Below are 19,219 nucleotides of genomic sequence, written 5' to 3' on the forward strand. Positions count from 1 at the left end.
GAAATTTCAGGAATTGGGATCTTATTTTGTTTGATGTTATGTGGCTAAGAAGTAATATGGAGATGGAAGTGATGAAAGTATAAAAGATTGAGACACTGCGATACCTGTGTTGCCAAGGCCAACATGAATGTGTATAAAGTCCTTGATAATCATAGCAGGAAAATTGAACCAGATGAAGAATAATCTGGAGGTGCAATTCTTTCTGTTTTAGAATAGTTCAGAAGCAGCAGTGAAAACAAGTTTATAATCTTTTAGGAAAGCCAGATTTTAGTTAATACAATGAGGTGTGAAACACATGTTCTAGGATCATAGGGCCACAGATTTAGATCTAGACAGATCAGAAATCACTTAGGCTCACCCGCTTATTTTGCAGATGAGGAAACTGATGCCCAGGAAGGTTCTACAGGTAGGAAGTAACAAAGCCAGGATTTGCAAGCCAATGCCTTTTCCATCACACAGAGATGTGTATAGAATAGAAATAAGATTCCAAAAAGTATAATTAGTAGATCAAGAGAATAATGGGGGAAAGGAGAATGAGCCTGAGGAGAAGTGGAGTGGATATAGATAGGTATTGGGTTATTAGAAGAAATATTAGTGGAATGTAATTTCTGTCTGTGTTATAATACTGTGTGAAAGGATTGAGGGCTGGAGAAGGAAGGGATTAGTTGGGTGGGTTGATCATAGCCTGTGAGGGAACAAGAATTAACTAGACTAAATATTCTAATTGAGATGTTTATGGGGCAGAATGTTGGAATGGTAGCTAGCTGGTTTATAGACAATCTCTGACTATCAGATGGTGACTGTGGAAGATCCAATGAAGAAGGGAAGGGATGGAGATGAGAACTACAAAGAATGAACTCCATGAGTAGTTTTTGACCTCTGCTGTTGGTGGTGTTCTCACTAGTGCATGTCTGGGAAAAAAAAACACCTAAAAAACTAGAAAGGATGATACTCTCAATTAGATTCAAGCCCATTGTTGGGAATTAGAAAAAAGAGTTAGGGAATTTGAGATCTAGATTCACGTGGTCACCTAGTTCAATCTGTATACAAAAAGAATCACCACTGTAATATACCCAATATTCATCAGCATATGTATAAATATCCACCAGAAGAGAGAACTCGCCACCTGTTGAGGCAAGCCCATTCCATTTCTGGGCAATTCTTAATTATTAGCAAGTTGTTTCTGTCAAGCCTAAATTGGCCTCTTTGCAGCTTCTACCCTTTAATTCTGGTTCTGCCCTCTGGGTCCAAATATAATCCCTATTCCACATGACAACCCTTAAAAATACTTGAAGGAAATTCTCTTGAGACCCTCTGTCTCTTCTATAGGTTAAACATACCCTTTTTCTTCTACCTATTTCCGTACAGCATGAACACATGTCCTATTGTCATCTTGATTGCCCCATTTAGGATATTCTCCAGTATATCAATGTCCTTTTAAAACAATAGTGCCCAGAATTGAATCTAGTACTCTGGATGAAGTCTGAGAAAGGCCAGCCTAGAGACAGTTTCAGATATAGTGGGATTAGATCATCTTCCTATTCCAAGAAGCTATTCCTCCCTCTGAATTACATGCAAGATTACATTAGCTTTTTTTTCGGTTCTTATATCATCATACTGCTTGCAGTCGATTCAGACTCTCAGAACTTTTTGACAAATGCTCTTCAGCTATGTAAAAATCATTATGGGGCGAGCACAAAACAAGAGGACAAAAACTATGGCAATATAAAGGTTCAAAATTGTTTCTGATACTTTTGATAAATTTAATCAAAAGTATCTTCAGTGATAAAGTGAAGTGAAGCTCATAAATGAACTTCCCTTCAGGGCCAGGTGCAAGGAATGCTAAAGAGACTCATTATAAAAATAAACTATTTATTTAAAATATATAAGGATAAATTCCTCAAGCCAACTTCTTCACTTCTTATCTCTAAACTAATAAAAACAATACTTATTTTCTAAAAGTATCCTTATAGCCATGACTATTCCACCTTACATTTGTGAAAATTTTTTATGAAATTTTTTATACCTAAATTTTTTTTTTTTATCCTGGGACTCCATTCTAGGAGCATAGGGCCACAACCAGTAGGCAATGGGTCGCTCAGGGTCACCCAGCTGGGAAGTGTCTGAGCCCAGATTTGAACCTAGGACCTTTCATCTCTAGGCCTGGCTCTTAATCCACTGAGCTAGCCCAGCTGCCCCTACTTTAGGTTGCAGTTTCTTTAGCAGATGTAGTTTTTACAGGGTGGGGTTGCTAGTCCCACGCCCAACCCTCCTCCTTTTTCATCCGGGGTAGGGACCGTCCTTAGCCCAGGAGTGGTAAGGATACAGGACATTAAGGTTACTGTTCTTGCATTTCGTTATAATGGATTCAGTCTAATGCTCTCTAAGACCTGTCAAGCTCCTTTTGAACGGTGACTGTTCTTCTCTGTGTTAACTATCCTTCCAGCTTTCGGTCTACTGCCAATTTGATGAGTTTTCCTTCTCTATATTTATCCAAGTCATTAACAAAAATGGAAGCAGCACAGGGCCATGCATTTGGAGTATATATTCCACTGGACACTTTTTGCCATATTGGCATCGAACCACTCAAACATCATTCTTGAAATCAGGTCATACATACAACTATTGCTGGTTCCATGATATATTGCCATTTGGGGAGGAAGAAATTGATGGGAAAGTCTGTTTAAACTTCATATCACTTCATAGATATGTTATAATCATCATCATAATAGTAATCAGAAAATCTGAATACATCTGTTTTTTCCTAGTGCCATAATTTTTTGGTTTGTTATTTTGTTTTAGAGAAGTCAGCTAGGTGGTACGATGACTAGAGTGCTACACTTGGAGTCAGGAAGATCTGAGTTCAGATGCAGCCTTAGACCCCTTACTAGCTGTGTGACACTGGGAAAATCAATTAACCTCTATTTCCCTTACCTTCTTACCCTTAACATCTTTTTACCTTAGTTTCCTCTTCTGTAAAATGAAGATAATAATAGCACTTACCTTGCATGGTTATTTTGAGGATCAAATGAAATAACTTGTTAAGTGCTTTACAAACATTGAGGTACTATGTAACTGTACTTTATTATTATTATAATTGAAGAGATACCATTGGAAATGATCTAGATTCAAAATGGAGTAGATGAATGCATTCAGAAGTGCCTTGTGTTCATATTTTTGTCCTCTTATTCCAGGCGTGCCACAATGGATGCTCTCTCTGAAGCAAACAATGCCTTTGCCTTGGATGTTTTTAAAAAAATTGGTGAAAATAGCTCACAGAATGTGTTTTATTCTCCTCTGAGCCTCTACTGTGCCCTGTCTATGGTCTTAGATGGGGCCAAGGGAAATACTGCTACACAGATACAAAAGGTATGGGAATTGTCTAAGAGAAAACAAACAAGCAAAAATTTATGAAACTTTCTATATCTCCTTAAAGCCAACGTCAGAGTCACTACTCACAAAGAGATCTTTGTCAATGATACAGCAATGGAGAGTGAGGGGGAATGAAATAGAAAATATTGGGGATTTTGCTACAGTAAGAATTTCAGGTAGAAATGTTCCTAAGATTATTAGTGCAGAATAATCTTACCATCTTACCTTGCCATGAGGAATAGCAAGAAAGACAGTTTAGGCAGCACAGGTTGAAGTGAGGATGGAATTGAAAAATGCAATAATATATGTCTGGCAAAGCAGGTTAGAACCAGGTTCTGAAGTGCTTTAAATACTAATCAGAGAAGTTTTTTATTTGTTCCAAAAGGCAAGAAGGGGCTATTGGACCTTGTAGAATAGATGAATGACATCATCAGATCTTATTTTAAAATTCTGTCCTTCTCTGTAGAACTTTTAGTTGATTTTCCTTTGAGGTATTTTTGTGTTTTATTTTGTTTTTGAAGAAAGACAGTACTGAAGCTATACTTTTTTTTTTAAACAGGTTCTTTCTTTAAACAAAGGTATAGATATCCACCAAAGTTTGCAGTCCTTTCTTGGAGAAGTTAATAAATCTGGTTCTCAGGGCCTGCTAAAAATTGCCAACCGACTCTTTGGAGAAAAGACTTATGATTTTCATTCAGTAAGTCTTCTGTTATTATTACTCTTTATATCAACTTAAGAAAATAAATGAACTTTTCAAGGGGAAAGAGAGATGAGGGCCTTGTATGGCAGGAGTATCTCATCTGTGGTCATACTATTAATAAATTAAGTTTGGACCACTTGAAAAAAGTTGGTCACTCTCAAAACATAATATTCTTAATCTTTAAAGCCTAATAATATGTTTCATTAGACAGTTCAAATCCCACTTCTGCCACTTATTACTTGGGTGAGTCATGTCCCCAGGCCACAGTTTCCTACTTTGTAAAAATGTAAGACTTGGTCTAGATGACTTCTAAAGTCTTCTAGTTCTAAGTCTGTGATCTTTTGATTCAGTAGAAATTGGATGCCTGGTTTGATTATCTCACATACTAAATATATAGAGATGTGTAGGTTTTGACTTGACTTTCAAAAAGCAGTTTATTGATTTGTTATTACAGGAAAATGGCACATCAAAAAGCCCATTAGTTTTGCCTGGTATTTCCTGACCATAAGCATTGCTTTTTAAGTGATCTCTTTGTGCTGATAAACATTAAACAGACTTAACAAGTCCTAATGTCTAATTTTTAGAACATTAGTTGCTTTAGGTTAATGACTGAAGTTCATCCAGGTCAAAAACAAATATTTGGGGGCAATACCTAGTAATCTATGAAATGTTTATGATTGTTACAAAGAAGGGATCCAAAATTTACTCAAAGTATATTACTGATATTTAGTTTTGAACCTGAGGCATTTGGTTATATTGTTTATCCTATTATTTAGTCTTTCAAGGATTGTTGTCAGAAATTCTACCATTCAGATATGGAAGAACTGGACTTTGCTCATGATTCTGAAGGAGCAAGAAAACACATCAATAAGTGGGTAGAAGAAAAAACAGAAGGTAAGAAATTGTAGGTTTTCTTGTTAACTATTGGAGAGATGGTAGCTAATGATTTTGCAAAGTATAAAAAGGACTGATTTTTCTAATCAGTCAAGAAGTATGCAAAAATCTGTCCATTAAAGACTATGAGGAAACTAAATTTTCATTGCTTTTTTCCTGCTTTTCTCTGTTGTAATGAGCAAAAGATGAAATGATTTGAAAAAAACAAAGGTTTGATCTTCTGAACATAGCGATTTATTAAGCAATGCATGCCAATTGCCTAACAATTTGGGGCCAAGCCCCTTCCTCAGCTTAGGGCTAGACCCTGAATACAGGGGATCACAGATTTTTACAAATTAAAATAATTAATCAAATAAGACCAATTAATTAAAAGGAAACAATACAACATTAGATAATCTTGGATTATCTATTATCTAATTAAAAGGAAACAATACAACATTAGATAAAATTAGATAAAAGATTAGGAACTTTCCAATTTGAGAAGGGGAGAATAAGCAGGTACAGTCGTACCCTGAATTCAAGAAAAGAGGTATCCCAGTCCTCCCCAAGTATCTCTAGATAATCAAAGGAACATGGAAACAACAAATGATTGATCAGTATGGGGCCAGTCTTCACTTAAGACATATAGGTTGCTTGAGTTGTACAATTATGAAAAAAGATTGTGTTTCTGGCAGCATATCCTAGGTCTTTGGTTAAGGGCCTCTAAACAGCTCGTACAGGTGGTCCAGTTTCTCAGCTGTGCAAGTATAGGTTCAAACAATACAATAAGGTTTTCTCTCAATTCTCTCCATTGAATAAATTTTTATTATCAGATAGAAGTTACAATAGAATTATAATTGAATAGAAAGGGAAGTGAGCTAGCTCCAGAATTGAGAAACAATATGGACTCAATGAGGTTCACTCAATTCCCACAATTAACCACTTGATGTCTTGAGCCCCTCAATTCCTTCAATTTTCTTGTAGTGTCCACAGTATCAATAATGCTTCTGAAGGTAGTGATAAACCTGCAGAATGGATCATTCCCAATTCCAGTGTATTCCACCAGCTTCTCTTCCATCCCAACAATGTTACCATATCTTCATTCAAACCCACGTAGAAGGCTATTCTCCTGTCCTTCTATGCCTTTTAAGTATATATGTTTACATTCTTTTATTATTCATGCTGTGCATATTTTATTCTGATGCTCATATTTAAGTTAATTAATTTTCACCTTCCTCTAATTTATAAGTACAATATTCTGCAAATAGGATACTGTTTTAGGGCTATGTGCTTGGCAGAACCTCAAAGAGTTGTGTAATAATTAAAAATTGCCAAATTGTAATAATTAAAATTAAATTATGAGGCTGTTTTTTATTACACCAAAATAATGATAGTAAAGAGAGGGAAATGTAGGAAGGAGGTAGGGAGCAGTTTAGCTAAATACCCTAATTGTGGGTATTCTGATGGAATGAAGTTCACCTGTGACAAAGTCTCCTTCAGGTTCCAATCTCCAGCCAGAAGTCCACAAGAGTCTCTTCAGTAAGAGTCACCAGTGTAGTAGTGTCTCTAGCAAAAGTGTAACCAACACAAGAATGAATGTTCAGACCTCTGGTCACATCTTTTTAAGCCATTTTCTTCACCCACTATCTCTCCCACATCACATCTCAGGAACCAATCATAGTTCCTTAATTTGCCTGGTACCATCCAAGGGGGCAGTGCTTGTGGGATCAATTTCCTGTCTCTGAGGGTATGTCTGTACTTGCACGTCAATGGTAAAGGATCTTTAAGTTCCTGACTGATTATATCAAAGAGAACAAAGGGAGGGTAATTCCTTTTTCACAGTTGTTTTTGTGATAGCAAAGTATTTCTTTTTTTAAATAATTTTTATTTTTTAGAAAAGTTGTCATGGTTACATGATTCATGTTCTTACCTTCCCATTCACCCCACGACCCCTTCCCCCAACCCCCATAGCCAATGCACATTTCCACTGGTTTTAACATGTGTCATTGATCAAGACTTATTTTAAAATTGTTGATAGTTGCATTGCTATGGTAGTTTTGAGTCTACATCCCCAATCATGTCCGCATCAACCCATGTGTTCAAGCAGTTGCTTTTCTTCTGTGTTTCCTCTCCTGTAGTTCTTCCTCTGAATGTGGGTAGCATTCCTTTCCCTAAATCCCTCAGAACTGTCCTGGGTCATTGCATTGCTGCCAGTACAGAAGTCCATTACATTCTATTTTGCCACAGTGTATCAGTCTCTGTGTACAATGTTCTTCTGGCTCTGCTCCTTTCACTCTGCATCAATTCCTAGAGGTCTTTCCAGTTCACATGGAATTCCTCCAGTTTATTATTCCTTTGAGCACAATAATATTCCATCACCAGCATATACCACAATTTGTTTAGCCATTCTCCAATAGAAGGGCATACCCCATTTTCCCAGTTTTTTGCCACCACAGAAAGCACAGTTATAAATATTTTCGTACAAGTCTGTTTATCTATGATCTCTTTGGGGTACAAATCCAACAATGGTATGGTTGGATCAAAGGGCAGGCATTCTTTTATAGCCCTTTGAGCATAGTTCCAAATTGCCATCCAGAATGGTTGGATCAGTTCACAACTCCACCAGCAATGCATTAATGTCCCAATTTGGCCACATCCCCTACAACATTTATTACTCTCCCCTACTATCATTTTAGCCAATCTGCTAGGTGTGAGGTAATACCTCAGCATTGTTTTGATTTGCATTTCTCTAATTATTAGAGATTTAGAACACTTTCTCATGTGCTTATTGATACTTTTGATTTCTTTATCTGAAAATTGCCTATTCATGTCCCTTGCCCATTTATCAATTGGGGAATGGCTTGATTTTTTTATACAATTGATTTAGCTCCTTGTATATTTGAGTAATTAGACCTCTGTCAGAGTTTTCTGTTATAAAGATTTTTTTTCCCAATTTGTTGTTTCCCTTCTGATTTTGGTTGCAGTTTGTACAAAAGCTTTTTAATTTAGTATAATCAATCATCCCATTCACATTCAGAGTTATAATTATCAGTTGTTTATTCCCCAACATTTTGGTGTCCTCTCTTAATTCTACCCCTTCTTCTTAGGCTATTTCCTTTTAAACCAGTGATTTGTTTTAAACCAGTAACCCTTGTCCCCTCCCTTGATTTACTACTCTTTCTACTCCCTCCCTTGTTATTCCCCTCTTTTTATTTTTAAGGCCTAATGAACTCCTTCTCCCGTCTCCTCCCCTCCCTTTTTTGACCTCCTCACTCCTCTGTTCCACTTGGTTTATCCCTTCTGACTTTCTCAGTAGGGTTAGATAGAGTTCTATATCTCAATGGATATAGCTACTCTTCCCTCTCAGGATTAATTCCACTGAGAGTAAGGTTTAAATATTACCTTTTAATGTTCTCTTCCTCTCCTTATAATAGTATTCATCCCGTCTCCTTCCCATGCCCTCTTTGTGTGTAAAAGAATATCCTATTTTTCTTATTCATTCAAGTTTCTCTTGGTTTCATCTATTATTCACCCCCCTCTTTCCCACCCACCCCCTTATCATCTTAGACCATTTAGTACTCCAACCTCTCTCCCTGTGAATAATTCTTCTAATTACTATAATAGTAGATACTATAATAGTGAATAGAGTTCACTACAGACAATTACACATAACATTTCTCCATATAGGAATATAAATAATTAGATCTTATTGAAGCCCTTAAAGAGGCAAATTTAAAAATAAGAGTTTTCTTTCTTTCCCTTCTGTTTCTTATTTACCTTTTCATGTTTCTCTTGGTTTTTGTTGATATCAAACTTTCCATTTAGTCCTGGTCTTTTCTGTGCAAATACTTGGAAATCTTCTATCTTGTTGAATGCCCATACTTTCCCCTGGAAGTATATAGTCAGTTTTGATAGGTAGGTGATCCTTGGTTGTAGACCCAGTTCTCTTGCCTTTCTGAATATCATATTCTAAGCCTTGAGGTCTTGTAGTGTGCAGGCTGCCAGATCCTGTGTGATCCTGATTGGTGTTCCTTGATATCTGAATTGTCTCTTTCTGGCTTCTTGTAAAATTTTTTCTTTTACTTGGAAGCTCTTTAATTAGGCTATTATATTCCTGTGGGTTGTCTTTTCTGAGTCTAGTGTAGAGGGTGATCTATGGATCCTTTCAATGTCTATATTGCCCTCTCATTGTAGAACTTCAGGGCAGTTTTGCTGAATAATTTCTTTTAGTATGGAGTCCAAATTTCTATTAATTTCTGCTTTTTCAGGAAGACCAATGATTCTCAAATTGTCTCTTCTAGGCCTTTTTTCTTGATCTGTCAATTTCTCAGTGAGATATTTCATGTTTCCTTCTATTTTATCAGTCTTTTGATTTTGCTTTATTTGTTCTTGCTGTCTTGAGAGATCATTGGCTTTTACTTGCCCAATTCTTGTCTTTAAAGACTGGTTTTCTGCTATAATCTTTTGATTTTCCTTTTCTATTTGTTCTATCCTGTTTTCCAACTGTTTTATTTTGGTCTCCAATTTGCTTATCAATTCTTTTGATTTGGGGGCATCTTTTTCAAATTGCCCAATTCTAGCCTTTAGAGACTGGTTTTCGTCTATAATCTTTTGGTTTTTCCTTTTCAATCTGGTCTCTTTGGTTCTTCAAGGCTTCCAGCTGGTCATTTCTGATCTTCAATTTGCTTATCAATTCATTTGATTTCTGATCCTTACTTTCCAATTGTGAAATTCTGACTTTTAAACTGTTATTTTCTTGCCAGATCTCTTCCATCTTTTTCATAATCTCAGATTTGAACACTTCAAGAGCTTGTGACCAGTTTTCATTTGGGGGGGGGAAGGTTTGGATATGATTACTTCTTTGTTCTCCTGATGTTTGCTCTCTTATCTTACTCATAACAGTTGTCTGGATTTTTTCTGTGTGAAAGTTGTTGAGTGTTAAAGATTTCTTCTTGATCTTTCTCTTCTGGGGTTCTTGTGTCTGGATTGCCATTGTTAGCCCAGTGCCCTCTTAGCTTTATTCTCACGCCCAGGGTCTGTCTGTACTCTTTAGGCTCCTGAGGTCTCAGGTCTAGTTGTTCTCGGGGTCAAGCCTCCTGATGGTCCCCTTTCTTGTTCCTCTTCCCAAAGCTCCTTTTAACAGACTCAAGGTGCTGCTTCCACAGTCATGCACCCCTCTGCACTGGGTCCCCACCCAAGGTCCATTCCTGCTCTGCACCTACGTCCACACCTGCGCTCTAGGTCTTTGTTCAAAGTCCACATGTTCTACAGCCTCTTGGGGTCTTAAGTCTTGCTGCTCTCTGGAGCAGGCCCTGGTGATCCCAGGTAGCTGCCAAGGACTTAATGGATACCCCAAACTTGCTCTAACTCTTTGCACTGGCTTTGGCCCTGTAGGTGGTGTGTGTGTGTGGGTTGCTCAGTGAGAGTTATTTCACCCCCTTATAGCATGGAAATGCCCCAATCCCACGTACCTTCAATGCTGCGCCCTGTTGTGGGGTCTCTTTGTTCATCTGGAATTGTTTATATGGCCTCTTGAGGAGTCCTATGTGTGTGGGTTAGGAGAGATTAAGCAGCTGCTTTTTACTCTGCCGCCATCTTAACCCAGAAGTCTGTCAATCCTAGTAAAGTATTTCTAATAGAAGGCTTGGGAACTTCTGGGGATAGAGTAATAAAACCATTCATCTAGCTTTCAGAATTTCCCTCTGAATTATTTTAAAATAATATTTCAAATCAAATTCTAGAGAGGCAGAGCCAACAAAAGGAAGAGACACAAGATAATTAGGAATTCCAAAGGAGAGATCTGTGATACAGGGATGGAAGCTTATCTAGAGCCCACATAGATGAAACACCAGTGGTGAGAGAGATAATACTTTTAATTTTTAAAAAAACTCCATTGATTCTTGTGCTTCTTCATATTTTTAATAGAAATGGGCTTTACATATTGTCAAAAGTCTTTTCCGCATCTATTGAGATATTGTTTTCCTAATATTGAACCAACCCTGTCCTGGTATAATTCTACGTTGGTCATTTTGTATAAACTTTGCAATAATATAATCTCCTTCCTAGTATTTTATTTAAAAATTTTGCTTCAATATCCATTAGGGAAATTGGTCAGTATTTTTTTGGTTCCTCTTTCATTAAACTGTTGTGTTTTCATAAAATGAGCAAAAAGACAAAAAAGAACTTCATCATAAAAGCTACTATAGTGACAGGAAAAATCAAGACACAAACTCAAAAGAAGACAATAAAGTCATATGACTTTCTCAATAGATGCAGACAAGGCTTTTGACAAAATAAAGCTCATTCCTATTAAAAACTCTAGCAAGAACAGGAATCAATGGAGCATTTTTTATCCCATAGACTTATTTTTTTTTACATGATTCATGTTTTTACTTTCCTCTTCATCCCCCTATAAACCTTTCCCCCATATCCAATGTGCATTTTCACTGGTTTTAACTCATGTGATCAGTCAAGACTTATTTACATATTATTGATAGTTACATTGGTGTGGTCATTTAGTGTCTACATCCCCAACCATGTCCGCATCAACCCATGTGTTCAAGTGGTTTTTTTACTTTTCTGTTTCTACTCCTGCAGTTCTTCCTCTGAATGTGGGTAGCATTCCTTTCCCTAAATCCCTCAGAACTGTCCTGGGTCATTGCATTGTTGCCAGTACAAAAGTCCATTACATTCTATTTTACCACAGTGTATTTATTGGTCTCTGTGTACAATGTTCTTCTGGCTCTGCTCCTTTCACTCTGCATCAATTCCTGGAGGTCTTTCCATTCACATGGAATTCTTCTAGTTTATTATTCCTTTGAGCACAATAGTATTCCATCACCAGCAGATACCACAATTTGTTCAGCCATTCCCCAATTGAAGGGCATTCCCTCGTTTTCTAGTTGTTTGCCACTACAAAAAGCGTGGCTCTAAATATCTTTGTACAAGTCTGTTTATCTATGATCTCTTCGGGGTACAAATCCAGCAATGCTATGGCTGGATCGAAGGGCAGACATTCTTTTATCACACTTTGGGCATAGTTCCAAATTGCCATCCAGAATGGTTGAATCAGTTCACAACTCCACCAGCAATGCATTAATGTCCCAATTTGGCCACATCCCCTACAACATTCATTACTCTCCCCTACTATCATTTTAGCTAATCTCCTAGGTATGAGGTGGTACCTCAGCATTGTTTTGATTTGCATTTCTCTAATTATTAGAGATTTAGAACACTTTCTCATGTGCTTATTGATACTTTTGATTTCTTTATCTGAAAATTGCCTATTCATGCCTCTTGCCCATTTATCTGGGAAATGGCTTGATTTTTTATACAATTGGTTTAACTCCTTGTATATTTGAGTAATTAGACCCCTGTCAGAGTTTTTTGTTATAAAGATTTTTTTCCCCAATTTGTTGTTTCCCTTCTGATTTTGGCTACATTGTTTTTGTTTGTACAAAAGCTTTTTAGTTTGATATAATCAAAATCATTTATTTTACATTTTGTAATTTTCTCTAACTCTTGCTTGGTTTTAAAATCTTTCCTTTCCCAGAGATATGACAAGTAAACTATCCTATGTTCACTTAACTTATTTATAGTTTCCCTCTTTATATTCAAGTCATTCACCCATTCTGAATTTATCTTGGTGTAGGGTGTGAGATGTTGATCTAAACCTAATATCTCCCATATTGTTTTCCAATTTTCCCAACAGTTTTTGTCATATAGGGGTTTTTTGTCCCAAAAGTTTGGCTCTTTGGTTTTATCATACATTGTCTTGTTGATGTCACTTACTCCAAGTCTATTCCACTGATCCTCCCTTCTGTCTCTTAGTCAGTACCATATTGTTTTGATGACCTCGGCTTTATAGTACAGTTTAATATCTGGTACTGCTAGGCTATCTTCCTTCATGTTTTTAAAAATTATTTCCCTTGCTATTCTTGATCTTTTGTTCTTCCAAATGAACTTTGTTATAATCAATTTACCTATTTAGTGCCATGCCTATCAAACTACCATTTTTTAAGATGAAAAGTAATATCAATCTTTTTTTATTGATAATTTATTTCCAGATATTTCTACACCTCTCTCCTCTTCCTACATCAAAGAAGTCATCACTCTGCAAACAGATATAGATAGATAGATAGATAGATAGATAGATAGATAGATAGATAGATAGATAGATATTGTGTCTTTAGTTTTTCCATTTTTCAGCTCATTCTCTAGTGCTAACATCTACAAGTTACTTTTGAAGTATTAAATCTGTAGCTGTATAATATACTCTCTTGGTTCTACTTACTTTGTTATTCATTCTCTTATGTAGTTCTTTCTAAGATTTTTAAAACTAGCCTACACATTGTTACTTATGGTGCTACACTATTCCAGCACAGTCATATACCACAATTTTTTTTAGCAATTCCCCAACTAGTCATTCCCTTGATTTCTAGTTCTTTACTACCACAAAGAGAGCTGCTTTGAACATTTTGGAACATATAATTTCTTTTCCTTTTTTTTCTTATTTCCTTGGGAAACAGACCCAACAATGGTATTACGGAGTCTAAACGTATATAACTTTCTGGGCATAATTCCAAATTGCTCTCCAAAAGGGTTAGAACTATTCACAGTTCCACCAATGATGTATTAGTGCCCCATTTTTCCATATCCCTTCCAACATTTGTCATTTTGCTCCTTTGTCTTTTTAGCCAGTTTGATAAGTGTGAGATGATATCTCAGAATTGTTTTGTTTGCATTTCTCAAAAGTACTGTCTATCTAAAACCAAGAGTAAGTATTATCTATAATGGGGAAACCTTGAAGCCTTCCTAATAAGATCAAAAATGAAACAAGGACTCCATTATTTCCACTATTATGCAGTATTTTGTATTAGAAATGCTAGCTGTAGCAATAAGACAACACAAAAGAATTGAAGGAATCAAAATAGGCAATTAGGAAACAGAATTGTCACTTATTACAGATAAAATGATAGTATGCTTAGAAAACCTGAGAAAATCAACTAAAAACTGAATCTTAATAGCGTTTTTGTGAATATAAATGTGATCCTGGATGTTAACACAGTTTGGAGCTATAAAGATAATTTTTCTTTAATATACTCAGCAAAAGGAAGGATGTTGTGTAGTTGGAAATGGTTCCTTCTTGGAAGATGATCACAGTAGTCAGAGGCATTTTTGCTACTATACAAAAAAATAAAAGACCAGTAATTTTTTTTTCTTGATTACATTTAATGGACAGATTTTTTTGCAGACTACATCATTGCTTAGACAGTGCTATATGAAGGTGAATTGTTATATTTGACTAATTTATAAAGATTAAAACCTTGTTTAGTATATTTCCTGGCAGACCACATAATCACTGTTATGATGATGATGATAGTAGCTAGCATTTATTTAGTGCTTTGAGGTTAGTAAAGTGCTTTACATACGTTATCTTGCTTGTTTTAGATGTCATTGTGTCTACATCTATCCTAAACTTATTCTCTGATGTTCTTTTATAGGTAAGATTGCAGAACTTCTATCTAAAGATACCATTTCTCCAATGACCTGTCTGGTACTTATGAATGCTATCTACTTCAATGGAAACTGGAAAAAACAATTTGACAAAGAAAAGACCACCGAAAAGGTGTTCAAAATCAGCAAGGTAAAGTGGAAATTTTGCAATATCCTGGAACTTCCTGGGCTTTTGAGGCAGTGAAAAAATAAACATGTTCCCTTTGTTTCTTAAAATACAGATAAAGGACTGACAACACACCCATTTACATTCTTCCTTTTCATTACTTAATTATTCTTCCTTTCTCCATCCTTGTCTTTCTCCCCTAGGCAGGTTCTTTCTCAATCTTTTCTTTATTTATTCTGATAGAATAAAGAATTCAATCACACAGTTTTCCATCATTTCACTTGTTAGTCGAGCAAATTTCCTCATGTCAAGACCTTAGAAACTCTCTTATGACAATAGCCTCTGGAACAGGGGTCAGCAACGTATGGCACTCCAGCCATATCTGGCTCTTTTTGCAGGAGCCATAAAGTCAATTTTTTTTTTCAGGGGCTGTTACAGGAGCGGGCACTGTTACAGGAGCGCACACTGTGAGCACCGTATGGCTGTCACGAAATTGCATTTTAAAAAATGTGGCGATTATGGATCTCATGGCCAAAAAGGTTGCCAACCCCTGCTCTGGAAGATAGTTTCCTTCTTATTTTTTACATTTGTTTTTTTGTAACCTCACCATGGTAAATCAGAGAAGAAAGGAGCTTGGTCTTAGACTTGTGTTTTTCAGTGGAACAATAACTTTTGCTCTGGGCAGTGAGGATATAGTGGGTATAGATTATTTAAAAGCAAGGCAAACCCAAGAGAAGTACAAAGACCTTCTTTGGAGAAAATTGTTTCTTTCCTCAGTTAGGATATCTCTGTCTGACCTCCCATTGTCCAGACTTCTATTCCTTCGAGACCTTTTTGCTAACACCCTTAAGAGGGATATATATTTCCCTTTAGTCTTTTGGTCTAAGCTTAGCATAATCTATCATATATAGTAATATAGTCTATGAAGTCTGTTTTCTTTTGTACTCTAAATGTAACTCCTCTTTTCCTTTTTTTACTTAACTGTTCTTCCTTTCTCCATCTTCTTTATCCCCTAGGAGATCTTCTCTCTCTCTCTCTCTCTCTCTCTCTCTCTCTCTCTCTCTCTCTTTATATATGTAATCTCTGTGTATATATACACATATGTGTATATGTGTGTATATTTGCATGTGTATATATAAATGTGAACTAATATCCTCAAGTAATGAAAGGTGGAACAAAGGTTGGGCTCTGTGCTATTGATATATATGTATATGCGTGTGTACTGTAAAGGAAGTTATGAGACCCTTTATCTAGGTGGTTTAACATAGCTAAATGATGTTGCTTTAAATAGGATTGAGTGACCCTGCAGCTGGGTGTGGTCTGTGTTAAACTAGCTCTGACATGCCCCACCACTTGGTTTATTCTTCCTTCACAACTGACCAATGAGAAAGTAAAAGATTCTTCCCCAACTATCAATACTAAGTAAACTCAGTTTTTTAGATGTAATGAGTATTAGTAAACTCAAACTATTAAAGATGTTATAACTGTCTGCAATTTGTTGGTTGTGATGTTAAACCTGATGATAGAAGATCAATAATCACTTGAATGAGCTTGATGAAAGAAAGAAGTTTTAATTGACACCTTTCCCCTAAGAATCTTCAACACAGATCATGTCAGTACAGGCTTCTCTTCATTTTAACTTATTTAATGAAGGTAAACAAGGATAGATAAAGGACGGGTTGAAATAAAGAGGAAAGAGGGATTGGGAATGAATCCTAGAACCTTGTTTAACTAATTAAGCTTATAATAAATCTTCAGGAGTTTTCAGGTGAAGCTGATTCACTGATCTTGCCAGGCTAATTGCCTTAGCCAGACCTAAAGGCCTGACTTCAGTTGCTGGATGTTATAGCTCAATTCAAGTTGGCTTGGCTTAACAAAGTTTATCTTCTTGTTGGTGTTTAGAAAGTTGTATGTTATTGATAATGTATAGAAATAGTTGCTGATAGCACTTGATGAGCCATGAGCCTAGAGTTAATCTTAGCTTAGAGACAATTTTGAAATGCCTACCCTCCCAGCATTCTCCAGACTGAGATCCCAAGAATAGGAATTAGCCTCAATTTATAGGGTGCTCTTAACAAACTTTTTGGTCTCATGCCAGCTCATGCCACCCCTGCATTCTACATTCCAATCTCAGTAACTGGCAACTATCCTGGCCCAATATGGCTTCTTGCAAAAAAGTATTTACAATTATGCTGATTTTTTTTGCATAATTTTTATCCAAAAAATTTCTGTATACTTCTTTATTCCTAAATTTCTACACTATTCTATGCTAGCTAAAACTACTACCCCCTATGTCTTTCATCCTCAAAAAAAAAAAAAAAAAAAAACTATCTCTTATGCTATCCCCTACCTAAATTCTAACTTACCTATACACTAAGACAGGGTATAGGAAAGAAATAACTGGGAAAATAGGGTTTACATGCAAAATACATGAACAAGAATAATAAATGAAAATCTGAACAAGAACATAACCAATAACATAACAATGTAAGCAATAAAATGCATAGCAACTGTGCAAATGTTGTTAAGAAGCTTATGGCTTGACTATGTAGCTTATATATAAAACAAGTATAGTTATATTAATAAGTATGGTTACTATTAGAAAACTGTAACCTTGTACTTCAACATCAACAATATAACAGTAAACAATCCTATACTATCAACAAAGAATATAACAAACTTTAATGTTAGTATATTTGTGTTAGATTTATAAGTAAAAAATCTTATGCTATATTAGAATGTTTGTTCCTAAAATCTACATTGTTAGTAACTTCAAGAACATGCTTAAGGTCATTAATCCCTAAATAAACATTACTAATATAACATTACTTCTTTACTAAAACTTATAAATATTTCTAACCCTAAGCTATCTTTCTATAATACTTCCCTAACTATCTGTCCCTGACTTGTTAGTACTAACCCTATTTATATATGTTAGTGTGTATAATACATATATACAATATATTTATGGAAAACTTTTTACAAATGAGAGTAACTAAAGCACTGTTAACCAGATCAAGGAATCAATGTATCCCTTGCTATGGTTAAGGTACTTGATACTCTTAACTATGTGCATTATACACAGCTATGTACATGCGAAGTCAAAATATGTGTTTTATGCAATGTCATTTGACCTACAGTGTTCTTTGACATGAACATACTCACCTTCTTCTCTTAGAATTCTCCTTCCAGTCAGCTATGTTCTGTTTCATGCATTCTAATATGATGGATGCAATGAATATATGATATCACTGTGTGACGAATATGTCAACCTTACATAATCCAAACCTAATACTCAGTTGAAGATTATGATATTGTCTTCTCTCCTTCTTATGATATTACCCAGTTCACCAATATGCACAATAGCTTAATTCTCATCCTCTTTTTCCCTGCTGCCAAATCCTTGCAATGTCCTGGTATCTCCCTTCTGTGCTTCATCTGTCTCTGAATACATCGTCTTATCAGTTGTCTGATACTTGATGGACGGATCTTGTCACCTTCATTACCCTGGAACTGTTGTCATTGTGATTTTGTTGAATTATGTAAAAAAAAAAAATTTGTCTAGTGGAAAAAATTTTTTTGACTTTTATGTGGAATTATTTTTCTTTTGTTGGTTCAATCAGTTGGTTTAATTTGTTAAATCTTTATTCATCAGTATCACTGCTTTGACCTATACTTGTGTGTTCTTTTGACTGCTGCTGATCTGAATCAGATGTAATCATTGCTGGGTCTTCATCATGAGCCACATTTTCTCTAGCTGATTTCACATGCATGATGTGAAACCAAGTATCTCTGGGTTTGACCTTAATGCTTGTAGGATAATGATAAAAATTTCATAAGAACCTGTCCATTTGGGGTCTTCCCATTGAAATTTCTGATGTAAACTGTGTCTCCTGGTTTGTACTGGTGCCAGCTAAAAATCAAGAGAAACTTTCTGCTAGATCAAGGCTAATCTGTGTAATTCATCTTGCCTTTCCTTCAATGCTTTGATGTATACATATAGCTTGTATTCAGCTCCTAGATGTGATAGGTAAGCTGTTTTCTGAGATGCATTGCCATACCATGGTGACTGACCATAAGGAAGTTAAAATGATGAGAGATGTGTGTTACAATTAGTCTGCCTCCTAAGATGGGAAAGAACATCCACCCACTTGAAATGTGTTTCTGAGCAGAGTTTACCGATTAAAGTTTTAACTTGCTTATTCAACCTCTCAACTTGCCCTGATGATTGGGGATGGTAGACTGAATGTAAATGTTTTTTTTATCCCAAGGGTCTCATACACTTCATGCAGAATCCTATTTGCAAAGTATGATCCAGAATCAGAAGCAATATGTGTAGGGATGGAAAAACAAGGTACTGTTTCCCTTAGGAGAATCTTGACCACGAATGCAGCATTGTTTCATCTGGCTGGGAACACTTCTGGCCATTTGGTCAAACGGTCAATGATGACTAAGGCGTACGTATATCCCTGACACTTTGGCATGGTGATGTAATCAGTTTGCAAACATTCAAAAGTAGTGTAGGCAAGTTCCACGTAGACTTTTGATTCTAGTTATCCCCTGATTGAACTGCAATCAAATCTTACATTTCTGGCACACTCTAATGGCATAGGTTGTAATGCCTTTTGCAATCCAGTGTTGTCGAATTGAAT

General features: G+C 36.0%; 1 protein-coding gene across 1 annotated transcript in view; it reads left to right on the forward strand.

The window, feature by feature from the left end:
• LOC123231636 (serpin B6-like) overlaps positions 1–19,219 on the forward strand; it is a 42,605-nt gene that overhangs the window by 13,518 nt on the left and 9,868 nt on the right. Inside the window, exons 2-5 of the mRNA XM_044657916.1 lie at positions 3,195–3,369; positions 3,932–4,069; positions 4,849–4,966; positions 14,449–14,591. Of these exons, the coding sequence (XP_044513851.1) occupies positions 3,205–3,369; positions 3,932–4,069; positions 4,849–4,966; positions 14,449–14,591 (564 nt within the window). The 5' untranslated portion in view covers positions 3,195–3,204. The remainder of the gene's footprint in view (positions 1–3,194; positions 3,370–3,931; positions 4,070–4,848; positions 4,967–14,448; positions 14,592–19,219) is intronic.

The sequence above is a fragment of the Gracilinanus agilis genome, chromosome 1 (assembly GCF_016433145.1).
Source record: "Gracilinanus agilis isolate LMUSP501 chromosome 1, AgileGrace, whole genome shotgun sequence".
NCBI classification, from domain to species: Eukaryota; Metazoa; Chordata; class Mammalia; order Didelphimorphia; family Didelphidae; genus Gracilinanus; species Gracilinanus agilis.